The sequence below is a fragment of the Lepidochelys kempii genome, chromosome 11 (assembly GCF_965140285.1).
Source record: "Lepidochelys kempii isolate rLepKem1 chromosome 11, rLepKem1.hap1, whole genome shotgun sequence".
Classification (NCBI taxonomy): domain Eukaryota; kingdom Metazoa; phylum Chordata; order Testudines; family Cheloniidae; genus Lepidochelys; species Lepidochelys kempii.
The window spans coordinates 56136980-56163709 of record NC_136390.1 but is presented as its reverse complement, the minus strand read 5'-3'; the positions used below and the strand labels follow the sequence as shown (position 1 = coordinate 56163709).

Below are 26730 nucleotides of genomic sequence, written 5' to 3'. Positions count from 1 at the left end.
TTTTAAGACAGGTGTGAAAGGAATGCACCCAGTCCATTAATGTATACAAAGATACCATAGAATCATAGAAGATTAGGGTTGGAAGAGACCTCAGGAGGTCATCTAGTCCAACGCCCTGCTCAAAGCAGGACCAACCCAACTAAAGCATCCCAGCCAGGGCTTGATTTAGTGGGGTAGGTCCTGCTTTGAGCAGAGGGTAGGACTAGATGACCTCCTGAGGTCTCTTCCAACCCTAATCTTCTATGATATCTTTGTATACAGTAATGGACTGTATGCATTCCTTTCACACCTGCCTTAAAAAGAGTAGGATCAGCTAACAGTCATTGTAGCTCTAAAATCAATGTCACATAAGTGGAAATTTGATCTGCTTGGTGAAGAGCAGCATAAACGATCCAATTCTAGAATGTGTTTTCAGCCCTTCTGGGATATGAAAGTGAAGTGGTTGCAGTCTGTCTTATATGTGGAGGTTTAAGCATAAACTGGCTAACCAGTTGCCTTTAGTTGAAAGGAACCCCACAGACACCCTGGCAACATTGTGACTTCCGTTTTTAGAGTTCAGTTTTTTAACTAACCCATCCATTGGTCTGCAGTCTAGCTTTTTATGTTAACTTGTCAAATGCTCTTTTATTTGCCCATCATATTCCTTGTGAAATAGTCCAATCCTAACTAAAGCTGTCAAGGATTTGAAAGAGACCTAGAAATACAGAGTTCTATACTATAAATTAAGTTGCAGCCAAATCAGTGGGGAAAAACTGACAAAATTAGCCTCATTCCAAATAGCCAAACTTACCATAGCAACAGAGCTATGCTGCTTCATGTTAATCCTCGTCTTCCACGACATGAGACACATGGAGAGTTTTCATCTGTAGATAGAGATGTAATTTTCATTAGTACATCTTGCATATTGCATTAGTGTTTACATTAATTTGTATTATGATATATAAAGGCAATGCACATACAGTTATTTTAAAACACTAACTAGTTACAATTTCTACCTTTTTATCTTTGGTATTTGAAATACATAAGACTCTGCTTTGTGTTGTTGTTGTATTCCTCGCTTGTTCCTCCCCTACCTTCTAACTGCAGCCCCTAAAATGGCTTTGACACCAGTAGTACAATACGGACTTGATCCAGAGCCCATTGAAAACCATGAAAATTCTTTCCATTGACTGGGCCATATATTGTGGGGAAAATTACCAGAAAATTATTTAACAAAAAGGTCTTGCTGTAATTTACATTTCTGGCCTGTGGCTTAAGATACCTGAAATATAATCAGATGTACATCTGTAATCTCTGCAAATTTTGTGTTGTGTGTTGCTTAGTCAGTTCCCACCCTGAAAAGAGTGGCAATATATGAGGGAAAGGTCCAGTACAGTTTTCTGATGGTTGGGCATAGGGGCTATCCCATGCAGAACTACCATGTTGTCTGTCACCTGTTGTTCCACTGAGGTGGTGAGGTGTGTATAAAAGGGAGAACATTATGGTAGAACAAATATATCTTACGTTGCAGTTGCACACTTACTTTTGCTTACCATAAGTGCAAAATTCTGTCTCAGACTAGTGCCATTTGGCAAAACAATTCTCTTCCACTAACATACTTGAGGCATGAAACTTTCTTCTAATCAAATTAATATAGGAACCGTTCTTAGCTGGGTGTTACATAAATTTCAAATAGCTATTTTGCAGTCTCACAAAATTAATTACAAAAACTACTAAGCAGTATTTTCCCCTGTAGACAGAAATTGTTTTGTTATAGCTGTCCATTCTGAGGGTGCAAACAAGAGTATTCACAAGAAATATGGGACATTTCTTACTAATGGTTCTGTTTTCCTCTTTGCACAGCAGAGAGGCGTGGCTTTTAAAATGGAAACATCAGATTTGATCGTGTGGATTTGTCAGTGCCTCTTGTGAGGCACCAAGAGCCCTGGGGTGGTGGTGTCTTCTGTGGGAGTCAGGGGTGGTCAGCATTTTATAGGCTCAGGCCTCATATGTCTCTATGAAACAGCAACCATTTTCTTCAGTAATGTAGTTAAAATTCCACTTTGTTTTACTGTTTTTTCTTTTCATTTTGGACTTCAATTTAAGACATTTTAAATCTGTCTTTTATGAAAGCAACTATTGGGAGATGAAAAATTGTTAATTGCTAAATGGCTAAGCTGGTTGTATGCCATGGCAAAAAAATGGGAAAAGTCTTGATTCTTCTTCGAGTAGCCTCTGCATAGTCTCACTCATGGGATGTGCTGATGGTGCAACTCTGAAATGGAACCTTTTGATAACACTGCTGATTGGAGCACTCTCACAGCCCTTTCTGACCCTGCTCTTACTGTTCCTGAAAGTTCTGAGGGTGAGGCTATCAAATGGGCATGGTGCTCCAGTCACCTCCATTCCTTCCAACCAGAGTAGCTGATGGATTAGGAACTGTTTTGGGCCCTTAGCCTAGACCCTTAGCTTAGACAATGCCTTTTACACCTAGCCTAAATTTTAGCTGAAATACTGTCCTAAATCTTAGCTATTTATTGTTTCAGTGTTTCATTTTAAAAAAAAATTCTAGTTAGTTGTTAGTATAGGTCGTTAGCGTTTTGGTTGCACTTTTAGGATCTGATGGAGGATTGGAAAATCAAGAATCAGGAGTACAAAACCTATGCCTCTTGTCCCTTGGTCCTTCTGGCATTGGACACTTATACAAGATGCCTAGCCTGCCTCAGAGAGGGACACCGTCCCTCAAGATACTCAGTCTACTGTACTTTCACTCCAATTGCTTGAAGGAACAACAGGTAGCCAAGCCCTCCAGATCCAGTATGGTCCCTTGGATCCACAAGTGTGTATAGTCCAGCTTCAGCTCCCCAATGCTTCTGGAGAGAAGAAGCAACAGAAATGTTTGCATGAGATACCTTCTTCAATTCTGAGTTTCAAGAAACTTGTGGTACCCAAAAGGATCCTAAACTGTCAGATCTGAAATTGAAAAGCAGAGAAACACTGTTAGTAATAGCCAATTCACAGTAGTGACCTCCCTTGGATCTGGGAACTTTGGTACTGTGAAAAGACTCAGTGCACAAGCAGGACTCTGTCACTAGGGCCTAAAGGCACTCGGGGGGATATGTTGCATCTGTTTTCTCTGAATTTCTAGCTTCCGGCTCCTAAATTGGGCCAGAAAGGGTCTTGGACATCTGACAAATCAGGCAGCTAATGTTTTGTACACACTGGATCCAGCTCCTTGTTTTGAGCCTGCACAACCACCATTAACAGTGGTAGCTCAAATCCACCATACAGATCTGCACTCTCAGTTTATGTTATGCAGAAGGGAGTGATAAAAATATGGAAGAGAAAAGACGAGCTTCTTTGGATCCCCATATTACTGCTTTTCCAGAATAAGAGAAGAATTAGTAGTAGGCATGTCTCACCACCTGATTGGCTCTCTACCAAGCATTACTAGGAATCCCAGCACACCCATTATAGCAGAAGTATTTTCCTCCAAGAGCTTTGGGAAGATTTTGGTCATTGGATCCATCCGTAATTTACAGGAAAAGACAGTAATCCTCAACCATTGTACCAGACATGCTCTCAGAAGAGGGAGAGCCTGTAGTGCCTGAAGAATATTAAGAAATTAATCCTGAGTTGGCAGACCGGATCTCTTCAGGTTCCATTCTACAACAACCTTGGCTCTCTGTTGAAGAACAGAATTACACATCCAGTTGTAGAGGGACTCTTGCAACCAGCAAAAACTATATGCCCACTCCTACATCTGTACAAGCATTATCAGACAAGGCAGATCAATTGTATCAGTTACTGCATAAGTGATTTTCATTTCCCCACCCAACATCCATCCAGTTCCAAATCTGCATGTGGAAGAAACTGCAATTCAGAAGTCTGAGGGTGATCAGATATATGCTATGCCATCTTATAAAGAAACCAAAAAGAGTGGATGCTCTGTGAAGAAAAATATTTTCATCTGCAACACTGGGCATAAGAGTGTTAAATTATGAAGCTGTAATGGCTTCCTACCAGTACCATGTTTGGGGAAAGGTGGTGGTATTTGCAACATCCTTTCCTGAAGATCAGAGGCAGTTAGCCAGTGCCCTCATTTCTGAAGGATGGCTTGTTGCAATGCATAGTGTTATAGTGTCATTTGATTCATCTTACTCTTCTGTCAGAGCAGTACCTTGAACCATCTCTCTTAGGCATCACATGTGACTTATAACATCTGGACTCACTCCAAAAAACAAAAGCTAAATATGAAGTACCTTCCCTTTGAATGAGGTGGCTTATTTAACACAAAGACGATGAAGTCCTTGAAAAATGAAGGATGCTAGGTTTACAGCCAGATATTTGTAAGTATATCAACAGCCCAGGAGAACTTGAGTACCTGTGTTCAGGTATCACATGCAGAAATATCCATTCTCATCTTTGCCATGTTATTTTTAACAGAGATGCCACTGCCATCAACAAAAACATCCTCCTCAGCAACATTAGCAGCAAAGGAGAAAAACTTTTAAGCCCGATGTAAACGACAAATAAGTCCCAGTGTTGACTTCTGTGCCAGGCTTTGGACCTCAAGTTTAGTATGCGGCCTGAGAGCCAAAAAACAATTCATCATTCCTTTCCCACCCCATTTGATGACTACCTGTGTTACTACTTCAACAACTGGAGTGCTATAAACATAGACACGTGGATTTAGAAATAACACACAGCAGACACCATATCCAGTTCAATTCTCTCTCCTCTTAAGCATCCCAATTCAGTTCTCCTCTTAAGCACCCCCTATCTCATCCCTATTCAGGGACCCTTCTCGTAACTCTACTAAGATCAGAGGTTCTGTCTGGTTTGACAACAGTGACCATAGATGAGGTGCCAAGGGAATTCAGAGGAAAAGGAGTTTAATAAAGATAATTCCTAATCCTGAAAAGGGATGGAGGTTTTTGACCTATATTAGAATTGAGAAAACATTCTTTTGTCAGAAAGTTCACTTACATATGCTGACCCTAGCATTTATAATACCTTCCCTTTCAGCACAGAATTGGTTTGCAGCTTTTGATATGAATGATGCATATTTCAATCAGACTCAGTCTTTGTTTTCTAGTAGGGAAGATGATTTCCCATTCAGGGTCCTTCAGTTTGGTCTTTCTGCTGGCTCCAGAAGTTTTACAAAATGCTCTCAGATGTGGTAGCACATTTACAGAGACAATAGATCCATGGATACCCATATTTAGATGACAGTTAAAACCATTGCCAGAAGAAAATCTATCCAGAACCATGTATCCTAAGGTTATCTCGTTGAGAAGTTGGGACTTAGGCTAAATTTGGAGCAGTTGCTCCTGCTACTCACTCAAAAGATCTGGACTGTCAAGTAGGGAGAGCACTTCTTCCGGAATAGGTTTTTAAAGATTCAGTTAGCCATAGCTTTACTACACCAACCACCATGTCAGAGAGCCATATTCTTTCTTAAATTAATGGGCTTAATAGCCTCAGCTGTATATGCAACAACTTACACCCAGTTCAAAATGAGATCTCAAACAGTGGTTGGCAAATAATTACTAAATGAATTTAGCCAGCATCTCTAACAAAGACCATACCAAAGAATTTGCAATTGTCTCAATCAATCATGGGAGACTCAGTCACAATATTCTTAATGGGGGTGCCTTTCAACCCTCCAGTTCCATCAGTAACCTCAGAAACATCCAGTGTGGGATGAGGAGCACACGTCAATGAATGGACAGTTCATGGCCATTGGAATTCCCAGGAAAAGCAAACAAACAGCAGTATGCTAGCAGAACTGACAGCAATACGATGGGTTTCCAAATCTTTTTTACTTCATCTTCATCACAAGGTGGTTCAGCTAGTCAAGGACAACATAAGACTGGCTGTACTAGGTTAGACCAATGGGCCTGGTATCCTGTCTTCTGACAGTGGCTGGTGCCAGATGCTTCAGAGACAGGGCAATTATCAAGTGATCCATGCAGGGTTCTATCTAGAGTGATCCATCCCGTCATTCAGTCTTGGCTTCTGGCAGTCTGAGGTTTAGAGAAACCCAAAGCATGGTCCCTGACCATCTTGGCTAATAGCCACTGATGGACCTATCCTCCATAAACTGATCTAATTTGTTTTTGAACACATTTATGCTTTTGGCTTTCACAGCATCACCCAGCAATGAGTTCCACAGTACTTCCTTATGTTTGTTTTAAATCTGTTGCATATTAATTTAATTGGGTGACCCTTGGTCCGTGTGTTATGAGAAGGGTATATAACACTTATTTTCTCCACACCATTCATGATGGACATCTATCATATCCCCTGCCTGGTCATCTCTTTTCCAAGCTGAATAGTCCCAATCTTTTTTAATCTTTCCTCATATGGAAGCTGGTCCATATCCCTCATCATTTTTGTTGCCTTTCTCTGCACTTTTTCCAATTCTAATGTATCTTCTTTTTTTAAATAAGGTGACCAGAACTCCATTCAATATTCAAAGCGTGGGAAAACCATGGATTTATATAATTGCATTATGATATATTCTGTCTTATTATCTATCCCTTTCCTTATGGTTCCTGACATTCTGTTAGGTTTTGACTGCCGCTGCACATTGGGTGGATGTTTTCAGAGAACTATCCACAGTGACACCAAGATCTCTTTCTTGAGTGCTAAAAACTAATTTAGATCCCATCATTTTGTACGTATAGTTTGGATTATGTTTTCCACTGTTCATTGCTTTGCACTTACCAACATTGAATTTCATCTGTCATTTTGTTGCCTAGTTCCCCAGTTTTGTGAGATCCCTTTGTAATTCTTTAGTCAGCTTTGGACTTAACTATCTTGAGTAATTTTGTATCATCTGCCAATTTTGTCACCTCACTATTTACCCCCTTTTCCAGATCATTTATGAATATGTTGAATAGTACTGGTCCCTGTACAGACCTTTGGGGGACACCACTATTTACTTCTCTCCATTCTGAAAACTGACCATTTATACTTACCCTTTGTTTCCTATCTTTTAACCAGTTATTGATCCATGAGAGGACCTTCCCTCTTACCCAATGGCTGCTTACTTTTCTTAAGAGCTTTTGGTATGAGACCTTGTCATGACATGGTAGCAGTAAGTTATGTAAAAAATAGGTTGGAGCTTACTCCCTGGAGCTGTGGGAGGCAGTGGCTCGGTAGGAATGGTGCAGTGAGTACAAGATCTTCGCTGTAGCTCTAGATAGAGCCCTGCATGGATAAAGATTTATATCCATGGATATAAACCGGATATCCACAGAGCTACAGGGCTCTACCAGGAACTGCAGGGGTGAAAGCAGCAGCATGTCAGGCACCAGTGCCCCATGCTGGTAGCTCCTCCAGGTAGTTGTACTTCCCCCAGCTCTGCTTCCAGCCCCACCCACTGGGGTGGGCACTAGGCTGTCCCTGGTTGCACTATGGTGTACAACCAGCTTGCACACCCCTGGACAGGAGACACAGACCGCTGTGTGAAAGGGACTGCTGTCCAGGAGCATGCAAGCCACTTGCACACAGTAGTGTGACCAGGGACAGCTGCCGGTGCTCCCCTGGTGCCCGCCCTAGTGGGCAGGGCTGGGAGTGGGGTGGGGCTGGGCACAGTACAGGAGTGGGGCCGGAGGACCTGCTGGAGTAGGGCACCGATTTCTGTGAGCAGCAGCCTGACATGCTGCTGCTTTCACCTCTGCGGTTCCCGGTAGAGCGCTGTAGCGCCATGTATACCCACATCCGGGGATATAAATTTTGCATCTGCACAGGGCTCTAGCTCTGCACCTAGCTGCCTAGGATGGTCATTAAAAAACCATCAGTGGTACACAAGAGCTTAGACTCATGGAGTCATTCAGATGTAGACAGCTTTTCAACCAAGAAAAACCATGAAATGTCCCAGATTTTGATTGAGAACAGGAAAAGACAGCCAATCCATCTCAAAATCAGCCCTCATAAACCAGTGGCAGGGTCTTCTTTATCCCTTCCCTCCATTTCCCCTCATCCAGAGGATAATAAGGAAGATAAAATAAGACAAAGTAATTCTGGTTGCCCCAGAATAGTTGAGGCAACAGTATTTCCCAGACCTTCTTCACCTATCCAAAGGAATTTAGCAATCTTTCTATTCACTCCACATCTGTTGGCTCTACAGCATGGAATGGATTATTACTCATATCCTACTAGTGCCTGCTAGCTTGGGCTATAGGGCTCAGGCAGAATTAGAAAAATCTTCTCATTAGAGGTACACGTCTTAATTAACTCCCAGGAAAGACTCAACCCATACGTGGTGTAGCCTCAAGTGGAAGAGTTTTTTTCCTCTGGGCAAATAGTAACAATATAGTCCCAACCCCAGCTTTCATTCAGGCTGTATTGGACTACATGGTACAGCTGAAATTTTCAAGTCTCTATCATTGATTAAAGTTAATTTAGCAACCATATCGATTTATCACTCATAGAAAACCATCTGTTTCCACACATGGGACAGTAAAGAGATTTATGAAAGGGTTGATGAACTTCTACCAACCAGTCCAGAACCCTTCACCAGCATTGGATCTTAACATAGTCCTAACACAACTTATGAAGTCTCTCTTTGAGCCAGTGGGAGAGTGCTCTTTATTTCACCTTTCAATTAAAACAGCTTTCACTATAGCTGTAACATCAGCTATAAAAGTGACTGAACTGCAGCCTCTCATGGCTGACCTGCGATTTATAGTATTCCAAAAAGATAAAGTTGTGCTATGTCACCAACAGGTTCCTACCTACTTTGGTAACCCAATTTCACATTAATCGGTCAATTAACCTGCTGGTAATTTTCCCAAGCCCACATGCACCTGCAGGTGAAAAATTGCATAATTTAGTTTTAGATACAAAAAGGGCTTGAGTTTTTTTTTTTAAATTGTTAAGAAAGTTTCCTAATCTATTCACATGTTACGCTAATAATAAAAAAAGTTAAGTGATCACCTCTTATGCATTATAAATTGGCTTAGGCTATGCATATAAGGGGCCTACACACTAGCATCCATCCCTATCCTTATTTCACCACAACGATGGTGAACTCAATGACATGCCTTAGACATGTTCCACATACAGAAGTTTGTAGGGCTGCAATGTGGAGATCCATAGATACGTTGGACCTAGAGTCTAGATCAGATGCTCAGTTGGGCAGAGCAGTATTTCAATCCCTCTTTAATTAGGACTCTATGTCCCACCTTTCTTCAAGGTCAGTCCTGCTTGTCAAAATATCCCATGAATGAGAATAATCAGAGGCCACTCGAAGAAGCAATGAAGGTTACTCACCTGTAACTTAAGTTCTTTTAGAGGTACTCTCTCTATTCTCACTCCCAGACCATCTTCCCTTCTTTCTCCAAGTCCTAATTCCAAACTTGGATTTGAGGAGCTTGTTGGAAGGAAATGAGGTGGCTGGAACACCATGTCCCCTTCTGTACCCTGACCCTCATAACATTCAGGAACAGTGAATAGAGAGGCAGGGAGGGGGTGCAAAAGTGCTCCAGCAGGCACTGCTATCAAAAGATTCCACAGTCAGAGCCGCACCTTCAGCACATCCCACGAATGTGAACATGCAGAGTGCACCTCAAAGAACTCTGGTTACAGGCGAGAAATGTTAATCTCTGTCACAATAAAAAATGTTTGTTACAATTTTAGTTTTTTAAAAAGTCATGGCACAAAATATTTTAACTATTAAATCTATTTTCCATTAGAAAGTGTTACATAACTGTGATTAACAGTTTTTAAAGTATGTAAAGTTAGCAGGATACCACAAAGTGCCAAATATGTAAAAATGCATGAAAATTGTACTCAGTAGCAGGCAGACTGAGGTGAAAAAGGCAATGACTTTTTATTAAAAGACCTTAGAATTCATGGGTTTTGTGACAGAAATCATGGTTGTGACAGACATCCAGCCTTACCTATTACATATTCAAGATCATTTAGAAAAATTATTGGTTAATTACCTGTATAAGCAGCATGCATGTAATCTAATTAGTTTGATGAACTCTAAGGGACCATGAATAAGTTGCATATCTCTGCTTAAGTTTTAGCATAAACTTATATCTCAATATTTAATTTTATATGTACACCCCAATATTCTAGGACAATATTTTTAATTTCTGAAGAGTGAAAGAGGAAATTGTTTTATTTCCAAAATTGTAAATCTCAGTGGCATGCAACACAATTATAACTATTAAGGAAAATATACATATTTTTTGGATTCTTAGCATGACTAATTGGAGACTTTATTTTACTGTTTTGTTTAGAATGGAAGTTGTGCCAAAATTCTGGAACAAATCTTTCTTATCAGCCTGCAGTTACATAAAGGAAAATTTGTATGCAATGAACCCCACAATGCTGGCTGTTCTGGACTTATGGGAGACTTCTTTTAAGTAAGTGTGGGCCCTGTAGATTTCAAGCTTTTCTGACACAAAATGTGCAAAACCTACTTATTGTGTCATCATAGGATTTAAGGCTACTATGGAACACTTCCAAGTGATTGTTGACTCTATATAGCTGGCCACATTCCTGATACAGTACGTGGGTTGGGACTGAAAATGAGGGAGATGGTTATATACCCATGTCATGGGCAGACCATTGCCTCCTTTTGTTTTGAAGTTGCACTGACTTACATGTTTTCTGTTGGAGAAATGGAACCTGTTTTGATTTACTTCTGCTAAATCTGAAAGTTGGTTAATGAAGAATGTCCTAGAACCAGTCAGACATTCCAAACATATTTTTGTTACTTTTCTGCTTCCATCATTGTGACCAAATAGGAGACCAGAAGGACTGCCACTGAGTCTATAGTGAAGGGCAAAAACTCAGCATTAGAAAAATGTTTAATAGTCTTTAAAAAAAAAAGTTAGATTACTCAGAAAAGGAGCATGCAAAAAGGCTTATTCCAGAATGGAAAAAAGTGTCTATGATCTCAGCCATCTAGCCCCACAAATTTATAATATTTAACTGATGGCTGCCTTGACATCCTTTTATGCAGGACTCTCAGAATATTTTGCTACCAATGGATACTGTGACAAAACTCTGTCCTTGCCTCCATGGGTCCCACATTTCCTGGCAAATTTTGCTAGCTTCAGAGGCTCACTGTGACCCTCCACATAACCGTTCTCACAAGGGTCACAGTCTACTGAGCCATTTTCATCATAAGCCAGCAAGGGAGGTGAGGAGAAGTTATCCTTCTTTGCACAGTCTCTATTGTCTCCCAGTCTCAGTGATTAATCAGGGGGCAAAGGTGTGGGGGGGAGCCCAGGCCCACCCTCTACTCCAGGCTCCAGCCCAGGGACCCTAATAGTATCAGCTATGGTAGCTGACCTTTTAGAAACATGACATGTACAATTCCCTGGGCTACTTCCCCTAAAGCAGCCCTCACTTCCTCAAGCTCCACTTCACCCTTACCTCAGGGCCTCCTTCCTTGTGCCTGATATGGTGTGTACTGCTCAGTCTCTCCAACAGCACAACTTCCTCCCACAGCTCCTGACATGCACACCCACCTGACTAACTGGGAGGCTTTTAACTAGTTTCAGCCAGCCCCTGATTGGCTTCAGGTGTCCCAATCAACCTAGCATTCTCCCTGCCTTCTGGAAAGTTCTTAATTGGCCCCAGGTGTCTTAATTGACCTGGAGCAGCTTCCATTTCACTTAACCTGGTACCAGGGATTTGTTTAGCCTGGAGTTAATATATCTCTCTCCCACAACTTTTTTATAGCCATCTGGCCTTGCCCCGTCACAAGACATAGTTCAGAATGTTATCTTTCAGGCTTTCAACAGTGTTAAATCAGATCAGATCAGATCAGAAGGGCTAAGATCAGAGGAATTCATATATTCCCATTCTTGTGGGATATAAGCAACAGTTGAAGGAGTACCACGTGAGCTATTGAGAGAATTATGCAAGTATGGCAGTCCCACAGATTCATGTTGAACGTACAAAAATGTTTTCTGTCATATCAGTCTCTGATGTTCTCATGAGTCACATTAGTAATGTGAGGGCAGATCACTCTAACTCCCTTGGGTTCCTTGAAAATCACTGCCTTAGTTCACATATTATACCTTGCTGATTAGGTTTGCTGGGAACTGTGATATGTGGGGACAAAGTGCATATGTATAGCAGAACCTCAATTTTAAGAATTAAGAGAACTAAGAGATTAACAGCTGAAAATATTCTCATTGTGTAGGAGGTACGAAAGCAAAGAAGAATCCTCTTACTTGATTAATATAGCTGATTCTGGTTAGCTAATTCCTCATTTTGACGGCAAGAGTCCTGAAGTAACTTTATATTGTCAGAGGGAATGATCTTTAAAAGTTTTGAAAGTTGTGGTTGAGCAGGATATTATTTCTGTTTCTGATGATTCAGGACCTTCCAATAACAGTGACATTAATTTGAATCTTCAATTGAATCAACTTCCAAGTGAAAATTTTCAGATTTGAAATCCAATTAATTTTAAAATGTATATTTTTACAGGCAAGAAAAAGACAATGGAAAAAAAACTTTTATAAGGTTTTCTTTGTCAAATTTAGGGTTGTCCTCTAAATCTACAGATATGGCTAGTGGGGACTGTCCCAATTTCTGTGACAGGGAGTTCTTCAGCTACCCAGTAAGCAGCATTTGATAGTTAATCAGATTCTGTAATAATCAGAAATGCAAGCTATTCTAGTAAGATTCCTTTTTCGTAAAATAAAATGCACCTTTTTTAAGATACTAAAACTGATTAATTTAATTAAATAGACATTTTTGTTCAATTGTAGGAACTAAACAAGGGGTAGTAAACTATTTCTGTCAAATATTCTTCACTTGTCTACTAAATTTCATATACTCGGGCAAATAGGGTGCAGAATTTAGAATCTTTATCTTGGGCTTGTGAAATTGATGTTCTGCTTTGAGAATTTTCTGTATAGATAACTGTTGTGATATATGTTCCCTTGTCACATGCTCTTGGAAGCTTCTAGTAAGCAAAATCATTTAGAGCTGTTCAACCCTCTTTCCATCATCATACTGCATGGACTCATCACTGCGACACTGCTGGAAGAAGACACAACTGGCACCAGGCCTCACCACCTTCCTCACTGTCAAGTGGGAGTATGTGTTGGAGGACCAGTTGGCATTATGTCTCTTTTCTCCAAACAGGAAAGGAAACGTTTTGATGTAGAGAAGCTGTTGCAGAGGTGGGTTCTTAAATCTGCAGGATTTAGCAGTGAATCAGCTTTCAACATCAATCTTCATGTGACTCTTTGGCCTGGGCATTTGACACTACTTTTGCCATGCATACAGCCATGTTCATTGAGTGGGTATTCAAAGTTGAGGTGCCTCTTGATTTTGACAGTTCCAGTCTCAGTCAAATAGGTCTTTAGAGCTGCCTCCATCAGAAGCAGTTTGAGGCAGCCCTCCCAGTAGTTTTGGGTTCTGTTGAAGAAGGGGATACAGAGTGCGCCTGTCTGGGTTCTGGATTTCTCCGAGGCATCTTTGATATGGACATGTCCAGTTTTTTGTTGTTTGTGGTGGTTTTTTTCCCCACTGCTTTGATCATCACCAGCAAGGATCTCTCCTTCATTAAATCGCTCCCTGGCTTTGGCAGTGGGTCTCCTCTTTGGAAACATTAGGCCTCAGTGACTGGGAACTCTGGTCCTGATCAAAAACTCCCACTGACTTCAGTGGGAGGGGGACCAGTCCCCAACTGGGTGTTGGAGATACTTATTTAGGGTGATAAGGTAATTTCTTCAATAGCTTTAGCCTAGCAGTGGAACATGATTAAGCTTCTATGTACACAACAAATTGAACCATATGTAACTGGGTCAGTTATGACTAGATTTTGAAAGCAGTTTTTTGCACCCAAAACTCTTCTGTAAGTTTGTTGGAGTATTGACTGTTCAGTGAATGCAGAATCAGGCCCCAACATGCCTGTTCTTACCATGTAAATGGAGATTATCTGATATGCATATCAAATCTCCAGTTTTTTTGTATCCCATCTTTCTCTGTCCTTATACCAAATACATTTTCTATAGAAAAATGATCTTAGTATTTGTTGTAATATGATTGGAGATCAAGCCTTCAAGTTTTTGGTTTCCCTCTTCTCACCCATCTCATGGCTAGTGTACCTGCAATACCCATTTAAGCAGTAGCTCTGTGGTTCTCTACACCCAGCTTATTTGCCACTAGGAGTAGACTCCAACCAGGCATCCTCACCTTGCTTTGGAGCACCTCTGCTCTGCCCATTTTTGGACAGGACAGTCAGATAATCAGTAATGGGGAAGGAGTGGAGTTGGGAGACTCCTTTCAGGTCCACCTTTCAGTGACTCCCTGTTCTCTGTATGAGAAGAAGAGCTCCTTATACCGTAGGTCATTACCTCAGTCAATAGAGTATACACAGTTTCTCTGCTCAAGTGTCAGGGAACCTCTGTCCCCTACAAGGAACTTCTTAAATTGATCCTCCTCTCAATGGCTTCCTCTTTTCCCCATTCCTTCTTCTGTAGCCTCTAGGGAGCTCGTTGCAACTGAAGGCAATTATCACATACACCTAATACCAGACCCCTTGAAGAGGGGACATGACATTTGGGTCCCTTACCTTTGCCTATCACCCCTGCCTCTCAATTTGTCCTCCCACTCCTTCTGCAGATGCCCCGGGCATGTTTTCTCAGACAATTACGCTTGTACCTTCTCCCATATTACTCAGTCCCTTAAGACCTCTTCCATACAGCAGGAGGAAGTGGAATTATCTTTTTTCCTAAATTGTGGGAGGTCCTCATACAAGCTTCTCTTGGTCCAGCCCTCTGTTTGAAAATGGATGGACTTTTGCAGGGTAGTCACATGGAGCTCTGTCCACCTTTTCACCAAGCACCTCCATGTGAGCCTGACCACACTAGTTGATGTGGCATTTGGATAGGAGTACTTCAGTCAGTCAGTCAGTCTGCACTAGAATTGTTTCCAAGTAGGAAAGGGTTATTATCTTGCTCAGCAGGGCACTTGCAGGTATTTTTCCCCTTTTTGCTCAACCCTCTTCCTCATTCACCTTATTATTTCTGCTCAGTCAGTTAATTGGTCCAGAGTTTCCTTTTTGCTTCTTAGAGTAGACAAAATTTCTTGATCCTGCTCTTTTTGACTGACACCAGAGGATTGAATCAACACTGCATCCACAGTGGCTTGCCAACTAGAAAGCAATTGCAGTAGTAGGTTACACATTTGTTTTTACATCTGCTAACTATCAGACAAGTACCCAATTTATTTGGCTTTAAATACCTTACAAATGTTAAAAAGAATTTTGCTAGCTGACTCACATTACTAAATTTACTAAAATGTTATTTCTGTCTTATATTTGTGGTTTTGTATATTTGTGAAGCTTCTTGAGTTGAATTTTACTAGAAGGGAATCATTTAAAGCACACACAGGGTATTTTTCCTGAATGTAAATAGAATTGGTGACCTGCACATGGGCCCCAATTCTTCAAACATTTATTCATATGCTTAACTTTACTCATGTGAGTAGTTCCATTATCTTCAACTTAATATCATATTTAAAGTTCTCTGAAACCCTGGCCATCTCATTGCACATATGAAGCATGTGCAAAACTTGTAGTCAATATTGCAATATTTATTTTAAATTTATATTTTGTTTTCCTAGAATAATAGTAGCAAATATCTTATAGCAACTTGCTATTTTAATTAAAATCATGGATGTGAAATAATTTTAAAATCAAACTTAAGAAGTAGGTTATAATTAGGGCCCTACCAAATTCCCGGCCATGAAAAACATGTCACGGACTGTGAAATCTGGTCTTTCATGTGCTTTTATCCTGTACTATACAGATTTCACTGGGGAGACCAGCGTTTCTCAAATTGGGGATCCTGACCCAAAAGGGAGTTGCAAAGGGGTTGCAAGGTTATTGAGGGGGGGGTCATAGTATTGCCACCCTGACTTCTGCGCTGCCTTCAGAAATGGCAGTCTGTTGGCTGGGCGCCAACATGGGATGGTATGGTACGGTATTGCCACCCTTAATTCTGTGCTGCTGCCTGCAGAACTGGGCCCTCAGTCAGCAGCCACCACTCTCCAGCTCTGAAGGCAGCAGCGCAGACGTAAGGGTGGCATGGTACGGTATTGCCACCCTTACTTCTGTGCTGCTGTTGGCAGGGTGCTGCCATCAGAGCTGGGATCCCAGCCAGCAGCCGCCGCTCTCCAGCTGCCCAGTTCTGAATGCAGCACTTCAGCAACAGCGCAGAAGTAAGTGCAGCAGTACTGCAACCTAGGTTTCTTCTATAGCAGCAGGCTATAAAGGGGTGCGCAGCCACAGGGACCTGGAGGGGAGACAAGTAGGGGGTGGGCAGGGAGAGCCCTCACTCTCCATATTGGTGCACATAACAAAATTCATTCTGCACGTGGATGTAAAAAATTAGAGGGAACATTGACTGCAACCCCGCCTACAATAATCTTGTGACCTCCCCCCTACACACAACTCCTTTTTGGGTCAGGACCCCTACAATTACAACACCATGAAATTTTATATTTAAATAGCTGAAATAATGAAATTTATGATTTTAAAAATCCTATGACCATGAAATTGACCAAAATGGACCGTGAATTTGGTATAGTCCTAGTTATAATTTTTAACAATGTCATTTGGTAATTTTTCTTTTACAAACAATAACTCAGAGAGAGAAATACAAAGTGAAAAGTATATATACTTAAAATATTCATTTTATGACTGTCTTACAGAAATTTACGCTTAGTTGATAAAGAAACATTTCACAATCGTCAGGAAGCAATGGAACTCTCATTCTTCCAGAATATTGCCCTGAAGCACATGGAATCTGCCAAAGAGGTTCTGCTTAAAAAGTATGATCAAATATATCTTTATGTTTATGTTGCACAGAGAGAAATCTTTAACTTCTGCTCTATATATCTTTGGAAGGTTATTTTATTGGTTTGCCTTTTTATTTTTTGGGGGGAAGGAGAAAAAGTGGCATCTTATTCTCTAATATGTACAATTAAAATGTATCAATGTAAATTGTTGTTCTGTTTTCATTTCCTGTGGTATAAACCAGGGATAATGATGCTTATTCTCCTTTGCAAAATGCTTTGAGATTTATGGATGAAAAGAGATGTATAAATGCTAAGTATATTGTACTGATTTATGCAGTAATGCTTACTCTGGATTTTAGACAACAATGGGAAACTGTACTTGAAGTTTGAAGTTTGCTCGCTTATTTTGGTTGTCATTCTGTGAAGACTGTAAGCTTTTAACATACCGATTACAGGATCCATTTAAAATGCCTGTGTTTTTGGTTTGTTGTCATAAAGACATTGTTATTGATAGGCTCTGAAGGTTGTATGGAATAATACTAATTCACATTAGCCCCATATTATTCCAGTACTACAGATCTAAATCACAGATCTCCAGAAGCAGCCTTCCTTATACTGCTTGAGTATAGATGAAAAAGCATAGTTCCAGAGCCTTTAGTTTCATATCTAGAACCCCTGCTATAAAAGGCCCTAATCTTGCAGTGGAATTCATTAGCACAGACCCGCTGTGGAGCCCCATTAAAGGGTCACGGTCAAAATGAGTATAATTTATTGTTTAGCAATTTTAATTTAATGAAGACCTACTTTTTAGTATTTTGCTTCCTTTGATTTGCTATTTAAGTTTTGTTGAGCAGTTTGGCAATATTATTCTTGCAAGACACTTCAGTGGGCCCAATCCTGTCTTTGTTCTATGCTTGTAGCTTCCTACTGAAGTCAGTTTTGAATGTTGAAGAACAGTAAGATTAGTAAAGGAAAAAGTATATCTATTTTCACTGCCTAGTAAATAAGTTATGACAATTTAAGTTAAAAATGTGTAGTTTGCATTTAAAAGTTTCTATACAATAAGGCCAACTCCTGCTCTCACTGAGCTCAAAGCGAGTTTCCCCATTGATTTTTTGGCAGAAGAATCAGGCCCTAACCATGTTACTCTTGAGTGGATTCAAATAAAAATATAGGTCTATAACTCAGATTAATTTACTGTAGCATTAGTGGCACTGTCTCTGAAGACAATGTTGAATTTGTTCTTTCATTACTTACCCTTTGGATCTCTGTCAATTCTCTTTATTAATACCTACTGACGTCACTCATGAGTGACACAAGAAACTATTTCTTCCAGGGACTATTTCTTCCTCTGCAACACTTCTGTTCTCTTCTGCCTGAGAAATAAAAGACCAGAACAAGATAACAAACTTAGCTCTCTCACATTTTATATTTGAAATTTGTTTCCATAATAGCAGATAATATTTCAGGTAAACATTCCTGTTAAAGTCACTCAGCCATATGACACCACTCAAGTTAACCTATAGTTGCTCAGATATACTACAGTGTCTTATAGATTCATAGATTCATAGATATTAAGGTCAGAAGGGACCATTATGATCATCTAGTCTGACCTCCTGCACAACGCAGGCCACAGAATCTCACCCACCCACTCCTGCGAAAAACCTCTCACCTATGTCTGCGCTTTTGAAGTCCTCAAATTGTGGTTTAAAGACTTCAAGGAGCAGAGAATCCTCCAGCAAGTGACCCGTGCCCCATGCTACAGAGGAAGGCGAACAACCTCCAGGGCCTCTTCCAATCTGCCCTGGAGGAAAATTCCTTCGTGACCCCAAATATGGTGATCAGCTAAACCCTGAGCATATGGGCAAGATTCACCAAATCTCGAATCTCCACTAGCTTCTGGAATCCAGTTAACATGATATGAAAGGAGTCACAAATGAATACATATCAATGTACTGAGGCAGTTAAATAAGCTACACTCTGGCTTCTTGCATGGTGGGAAAAAGTACATGAGGAAACCCTAGTTAAGCTAGCCAATAAATTCCATTACCCTTTCTCCCACTTAAGTATACAGGCCATCAGTTATGACATGGAAATGAGGAATTCACATTTCAATGATGTCTTATTGGCACTGATTGTGAATATGGAAAAAATAAAATCAGAGCAGTTTTGTCACAGTCTTAATGAGACAGAATACTGTTGCAATTGTTGATTAGAAAGAAGGTAGGCATTACATTAATTTTGGGAGGGCACTACACAAAGCGGGTCATGTCGAAAGGTTTAATTCTCCTACTGTGGATAAACCAAGTTTTTAAACAAACTATCACTTTTTAAAAAAAAAGTGAGAATGCAGTTTCCCTACAAAGTCTTTATATGGGGCAATCCACCCATCTAAACTTTTCACTTTCTTTGCAAGCCACTCCCATGCCCGAACTTCTGTGACTTAAGAATCAAGTTAAACATCTTTTAAGTACCCAACAGAACGGTTTACTGGTTTGCCTTCTCCTCCCTCTGCCCCCTCAATAAAGACTTTCCTAAAAGTTACTGTAACTTCAAAAGTAACCCAATTTAACCTAAAGTGCTGATCTATTAAATAAAGCATGCAGAATATATATAGTTTCACAAAAAATCCCCAAACTATCAATGCAAATATAAACAATGCTCATTACTGATCCTCTTATGAAAAAGGCAATATACAAAGTAATGTATTTCACAAAAACAGATATTATATATTCCAAAGGTCCAAGATTTGTACTATCACTACATAATGGTGCAACCTATGGCACATTAAACTTATCTATTCTGACTGCTGAATAGGGTCTCCTACCTATTTTGTTTTTAACTTATGACTTATTAAAAGAGATATAATATAAAAATTTATTTAAAAACCTGAGTTTGTTCATTCCAATCACTTAAAACACCCTCTTCTGTTCTTTCAAGGTGGTTTCCAGAAGTGCAAAATATCTATTACCAAGGTAATAAAAGGAAGCAGGTGCCCACTAATGCCAGCAGTGCCAAATTAGAATCTTTCTTCGACTGTGCTGCTACTTTAATGACTCGACAACTGCAAAACTTAGCCTTACTTTCAATGCAGGACTTTACGGATTTAATTGTACAGCCTCCAGTAAGTAGGGTTAGATACTAATAAGGCAGTGTTGCTAGTCCATGTACATAAAATGACTTTTTCCATGTTTAATCTATTTTTTCTGAAAAGATTTATCAAAAAGAAGTAATAAAAATTGTGATGGCAAGCTACAATCTTGTTAAAATATCTGAGAAAAATAAAGCAAAAGCACCTTTATTTTTGTTAAGTGAAAAGGGAAATATTAACATATTTTGGATCCAATCAATCAAAAATATAATTTGTAGTTGTAGTCAATTAGATTTATAACGGCAAGACACTGATGTGCATCCAAACCTTGTGGAGTGTAGTTCTCTATCTCTGTTCCATCGGGCACCAGCCTTGCCCTCAAATCTGCACGGACCTCCACTGCCAGAGAATGCTGGCGGAGGAACATCCGCAGGGTCCCAGGGAAGCATGCTGTGGAGCTGGAATGATCCTCTTTTTCCTTCACAATTGGTGCCCAATCCAGCTCCCCTTTGTTCCTGTTATTTCGTCTGCTCATTCATTAAGTGATATTTGTTGTCTGATGGATAATTTTCTCTGTATTTCAATTAAATATTTATCCTTTCATAATGGTGATTTCAACATATTTATAATATGTTATTAAAATGCTGGCAGTCTGACAGAGAGATGAGGGAAGGGTTTTAAAAGGAAAGAGAAAGCTGTTCCAAATTTGAAGGGGTGGTGAAAAGCCCCTGGAATTCATCAGGGATTAATACAGTATTAGAGATCCCATGGTTGGATTCCTTGGAAGCCCCACCACAGGAAAAAAAGAGTAGTCTAGTGTTCTGTGGTGCAAGCACTATCCCTGTAATACTCTCAGGTTAGTTTTTGTGGATTGTGCTTACATTACACCAGTGTATACCTGCAGTAGCTTTATTAAAGTAAATGGATTTATGTTCTGCAACTGGGAGCAGGATCTCACCTTGCATGTGGCGTTACGTGTGTGAGTGCTAATAAAGTAAAGCTGCTACAACCTTGACTTGTATAACCAACTTTATAAAGTTCTGATTTGGAGTAGTACATAGTATATATCCCTGCCACAAACTGACAAAATAACAAGTTGAATGTCGTCTTAATGAATGTCAATGTTTCATAAATTTGATCAGAGCAATTTTACATGTAACTTTTATCACGATTACCCTATGTAAAGCATGCCATTTGCAATTAGCACCCTTAAGGATTTTAGTGCTTAAGCTGTCATGGTTTTGAAATCATATTTTTTTGATTTTTCCTGTATGAGCTGAGGTAACTAATATATTTCATTCTGTTTTTGTTAGAAATCTGTTCGAGCCTATGAGCATTCAGGTTTCATCATGAGGCTGATCCTTGACAAAGACTGTATTAAGTTTGAACCTGAGTTTAATGATTATGAAGTTATATTTCTGAATATTTATAATGTTATGATTAAAGCTATCAATCTTGTGCCAAGAGTTGAGACCAAATTGTATTCTAAGTGGGTAAGAAATTACTATTTTATAACTTTGTTTTTATTTTCTCACTCTGTTGTTGCTAGATTTAGATCATAGGTAATTTGATTAATAATTCTCCTTTTATATCTTTCACAGTAGTATAATATTGCTCTTTTAGTGCATTGTAGAACACCTGAAACAATTTTAACCTTATTAATCTAAGATATTTAAACCATTCTCTTAAAAATCCAATTTCTGTAATTATTTTTGTAAATATATAGTAGAAAACAGGTAATAAGTTTTTATTTCTTAAAACATTTCTGACCTTAATGTTATGAGAACTGCCTTCATTTTTTGGTAATGTAAAGGGTAGTCTCATGTTAAATATAAATTCTTGTGAACTGATTATTACTAATAGAGTTTAAAGGATATCTTTTAAGGAACTCACTAAGTTTAAATTGTTTTAATCATCTACACATTATGAAGCAAATTAAAATAGTAACCCAAATAGGAAGACTACCCAGGCTAAAGAACACTAAACAAAGCCATGAAAAGCTATTTTAATTAGTTTTCTTCAGCTTGATTCTAAATTGCATCTTACTTACAATTTAAGGATGTAATCCATAACCTGGCAAAGATTAACGGAGTTGCCTTCTGATGCTTCTTCCTCATTCCTCTCTCTGATTGTTTCCAGAGACTTGTGATAGTGGAACTTGGGGAGAAAGTGAGACAGTAGAGCTTTCAATGTTGTTATCAATATACCTAAAGTTAAGCACATGTTTAAAGTGCTATCCTGAATAATTATACTTTCCTGAATCAGGTTTCTACTCAATGAGCTATCAGGTGACAAACAAATAAAACAGAATAACATGTCTTTCAAACAGATAATCAGGTCATTAAGAGGCTGACTGCCAAATATAATTCATTTAATTTTTAGAATGAATGTTGGAAAAGCATAAAATTAAGATTATTTTTTAAGGAATATAAATAGTCTTCTCCAAGCTTGGGAGCTCATTATGGACTTGCAGGAAGTTGGTCAGTTTAATTTGAACGTCACCGATTCATCAGTTGATAGCAAGACTATCTAGACTGAAGATGTTGTGACTCTCTAGATAAAATAAAATTAATACAGATTAAATTTGAAATAGCAGTAAACATCTTCTATTTTTTTAAATAGCATATTGACATTCTCTAACAATATCTGAATTATACATTTCTATATTCTTGATAGCCAGTGAGACTTTTCAAACTACCATTTTATAAACTAGAAAGGAGTTTGATGCTAAATTTGAGTAGCCATACAGTAGAAATATCTTTCGGACATTTCGGACATGTAGACGAACAGTTAGTACAAGGTAAGCTGTGGTGCTGCACGCTAACTGTCCTTTGGCAGTAGGTCAGAACACACTAGGGAACTTTTAGTATGCAGAGTCCACACAGACATTTAGTATGAAGCATGCTGGAGCTCTGTGGATTTATACTCCAGTTTTTCACAAATTCACTTTTGTCTAGACAAGACCTACATAACTAAATTCAGTTTAGAAAGCTACATGATTATGTAACATTTAATTGATTATTTTGTACAATTTTTATTGTTCATGAGATAAACATAATAAAACAAGTTACAGAAACAATGTGTTTTTCCAAAGCCGGAAAGCAAGTCTAAATCCACTAATTTGAAACCTATTATCCTCGATGAGATCCTGGATGAGCATAAGAGAAGGATCAAAGAAGAGATTGCCAAAGAAAGCATTGCACCCATAGAGCATCTCAAACTGTATGATAAGTACAGCTTCTTGATAAACAAACAAGCTGAAGAGGATATTGATCGATTCCTGTCAGAGGAACATAACTTTGAAGAAATAACAGGAGAAGCTGTCAAGTACCAAAACCTCAGTGAGGAAATACAGTACACTTCTAGGAAGGTAAATTATATTGATTTAGTTAATTTAGTAATTAGTTAAAAGAAAGAACTGGACAAATTTGAGTGCAAATGTATGATGGATTTTCTTGCGATGGCAGGGGGCAGGGCTCAACAGCCCTGGGGCTCACTTCTGGTTTGTGTCTTATGTTCCTAAAGCTTATGCTTCAGTGTTTCAGTCAGGGAGCAGGAAGGCATTCCCCCCCGCCCCCAGCGTATGCTGGGAGGGTTTTTTTTAATCTCCTTCCTCTGAAGCATAAGCTACCATAAGCTGACCATGGCTACAGATGATCATTTGTAGGGTGGTCCAGGTCTCTGAGGTGGCACCAAGCATTCTCTCTTTGAGGTGTGCGGCTGACTGGTTCTTGCTTACATACTCAAGGGCTAACTGATTGCTATATGTAGGGTTGGGAAGGAATTTTCCCCCAGGTCATAGAATCATAGAATCATAGAATATCAGGGTTGGAAGGGATCCCAGAAGGTCATCTAGTCCAACCCCCTGCTCGAAGCAGGACCAATTCCCAGTTAAATCATCCCAGCCAGGGCTTTGTCAAGCCTGACCTTAAAAACCTCTAAGGAAGGAGATTCTACCACCTCCCTAGGGAACGCATTCCAGTGTTTCACCACCCTCATAGTGAAAAAGTTTTTCCTAATATCCAATCTAAACCTCCCCCACTGCAACTTGAGACCATTACTCCTCGTTCTGTCATCTGCTACCATTGAGAACAGTCTAGAGCCACCCTCTTTGGAACCCCCTTTCAGGTAGTTGAAAGCAGCTATCAAATTCCCCCTCATTCTTCTCTTCTGCAGACTAAACAATCCCAGCTCCCTCAGCCTCTCCTCATAAGTCATGTGTTCTAGACCCCTAATCATTTTTGTTGCCCTTCGCTGGACTCTCTCCAATTTATCCACATCCTTCTTGTAGTGTGGGGCCCAAAACTGGACACAGTACTCCAGATGAGGCCTCACCAATGTCGAATAGAGGGGAACGATCACGTCCCTCGATCTGCTCGCTATGCCCCTACTTATACATCCCAAAATGCCATTGGCCTTCTTGGCAACAAGGGCACACTGCTGACTCATATCCAGCTTCTCGTCCACTGTTACCCCTAGGTCCTTTTCCGCAGAACTGCTGCCTAGCCTAGGTCAGATTGGTAGTGACCTTGGGAGTTCTATGACTTCCTCTGCAGGATGTTGATGTGGGTCACTTGCCAGAATTATCTGGGTATATCTCACTTAATCATTCCCTGTCATTGTGAGGGCCTTGATCCTGGTTCCCCTTGGTCTCTCCCCATAGCATATAATAGTCTAGTCTCACATGGGCTATAATTCTTTGGTTTAATTTCAGTTGCTGAGTTTAGCATGTGGGTCCTGGGTGCTGTTGGTGGCCAGTGATGTACTGGAGGTCAGACTGGATGATCTAGTGGTCCCTTCTGGCCTTGAACTCTATGACTCTGTGGTGGACAAAACCAGCTTTCAGGTGGCCCTTGACATGGTCCATACCGCCTCGAGATCAGTGGTGACAGTGGTGGTCAAGAATCTGTGTCCTTACCGACGCATCCAAGTCAGACGTTGTGTTTGGCAAAGTAGTGCTGCAGTCTTTGTTTTTCTAAAAACGCTGAGCTCCCACCTGCATTGTACAGTTTCACTGCTGTGGAGTCACCATTAATGGAATGTGTATGTGGGCAGTCACCTAAGGGAGAATGGGAAGTTTCTTACCTATACAGTAACTGCAGTTCTTTGAGATGTGTTGTCCATATGCAGATTTCACCACTTTCCTCCATCCCCCTCTACTCGGAGTCCTTTATCCCTGGGATTCTGTGGTGGAGAGGAAACTGTATGGGTATTAGCAGACTGCCCTTATATGCCCTTGATGTGGACTACAGGGACTCTCAGGCTGCATGTGGCCATATGAACAATGCTGGCTCAAAGATTCAGAACTCAAGCACATCACCATTAGTGGAATGTGCACATGAACAACATGTCTCAAAGGACTCCAGTTACTGTACAGGTAAGTAACTTCTTATTCGGCAATTTTAGGTATTGAAGAATTAGGCTTGGAGAGTTAATTCTAGCAACATTTGAACTCAGGTAGAAATAATTCTACAATAGCTTTCTTTAAGTACTCCCTACTGAAGTGCACAAATGTGTGATCCTTTCCTCACCCCTGGACCAAATTAATTCCAAGTGTAACTCCATTGAAGTTAATGAAATTACACCACAGGTTTATTTGACCACTAGTGTGTGGGTAGGAATTGAGTATACAGTCAAACACTTTTAGGACCTGATGCGTCTCTTGCTTACATTACTACTCCAGTGAAGTCAGTGGAGTTATTCTGGATTTATATTATTGTAAATGAGAGCAAAATTTAAATTGAATCAAAACCATTGCTACTAAAGACGTTGGTGAAGAGGCATACAGGAACTGCCCTCTAGAACTGATGGTAGAAGGCATCCCTTGCTAACAATCTTTTCTCTGTACCATGAGCAAAAGACTAGTAATTTCTTACTGAAAAGAGTGTCAAGATCTCCACATGTTACATACTCTTCATTAATTAAAAACTGGTACTGTAAGATTGTAACAGATCAACAAAGAAAGCATTATGAATACTGCTATTTAGGATAATTTATTGTTTCTTTCATATACCATGTGTCAAGTATGTTAATTTTTACACTTGTGTTCTAGTACATTCGTCTAGGAATGTTTGAGCTGCACTGTGATGAATTGATTAGGGCTTTGGCAAAGCGAGCAGATGCAATTTTTGGAAAAATTGTTGCCAAAATGTTCAAAGATCATCAAGATATAAACCTAAGGTAAATCTCAAAATTTCATAAGTAAATGTACATTATTTTATTTCGAGTGCTAAATTTTGTAAACACTTGAAAAGTATCTTTAATCTATATTTTTACTATAATCTATACTGCACAGAGATGTTAAGATATGTTATTTGTAGTTAGTTTTTCATTCAGTCTTTACTTAAACAAACTAATGATTTTTTGCCCTTATGTGAATATTTAGGCAGAGAAGCACATTACATGTATAGACACACATATCAGACTTTGGCTCTCTTTTATATATTTCAGGTTATGTGATGAATTTGAGAAGATAGCCGAGAAAGCTCTTACCACTCCATCAAATACACAGGAGTTAATGGAACTTAAGGTATACATTTCTTATATACTACAAGCAAGGTATAGTTACCAATATCTTGATCTGATCTTGGATACACAATGACCGTGTAAGCTTAACCAAGTTGCCTCGTGTATGGCCCTGATGAGACACTAGATGGAGAGAACTTTGAGTTACTACAGAAAGTTCTTTCTCAATGTGTCTGGCTGGTGGGTCTTGCCCACATGCTCATGGTCTAACTGATGGCCCTATTTGGGGTCAGGAAGGAATTTTGTCCCAGGTCAGATTGTCAGAGATGCTGGGGTTGTTTTTTTTTTTTTTTGCCTTCCTCTGCAGCATGGGGCATGGGTCACTTGCAGGTTTAAACTGC

The 26730-nt window shown here is 39.7% G+C and overlaps 1 protein-coding gene across 12 annotated transcripts in view; it reads left to right on the top strand.

Moving 5' to 3' along the window:
• DNAH7 (dynein axonemal heavy chain 7) overlaps positions 1–26730 on the top strand; it is a 270148-nt gene that overhangs the window by 25524 nt on the left and 217894 nt on the right. For 8 of the 12 annotated variants that reach the window (XR_012154342.1, XM_073306229.1, XM_073306230.1 and 5 more), the window contains 7 exons: positions 10242–10367; positions 16687–16806; positions 19714–19897; positions 21178–21357; positions 22959–23234; positions 25917–26044; positions 26315–26393. Coding sequence is in view for 10 of the 12 variants with exons in the window: in XM_073306229.1 (XP_073162330.1) it covers positions 10242–10367; positions 16687–16806; positions 19714–19897; positions 21178–21357; positions 22959–23234; positions 25917–26044; positions 26315–26393 (1093 nt within the window). In the remaining 2 variants the exon portion in view is untranslated. Of the gene's footprint in view, positions 1–10241; positions 10368–13116; positions 13149–16686; positions 16807–19713; positions 19898–21177; positions 21358–22958; positions 23235–25152; positions 25242–25916; positions 26045–26314; positions 26394–26730 lie in introns of those variants that run through there. The other 4 variants (XM_073306233.1, XM_073306234.1, XM_073306236.1 and 1 more) reach the window with 4 other exon arrangements.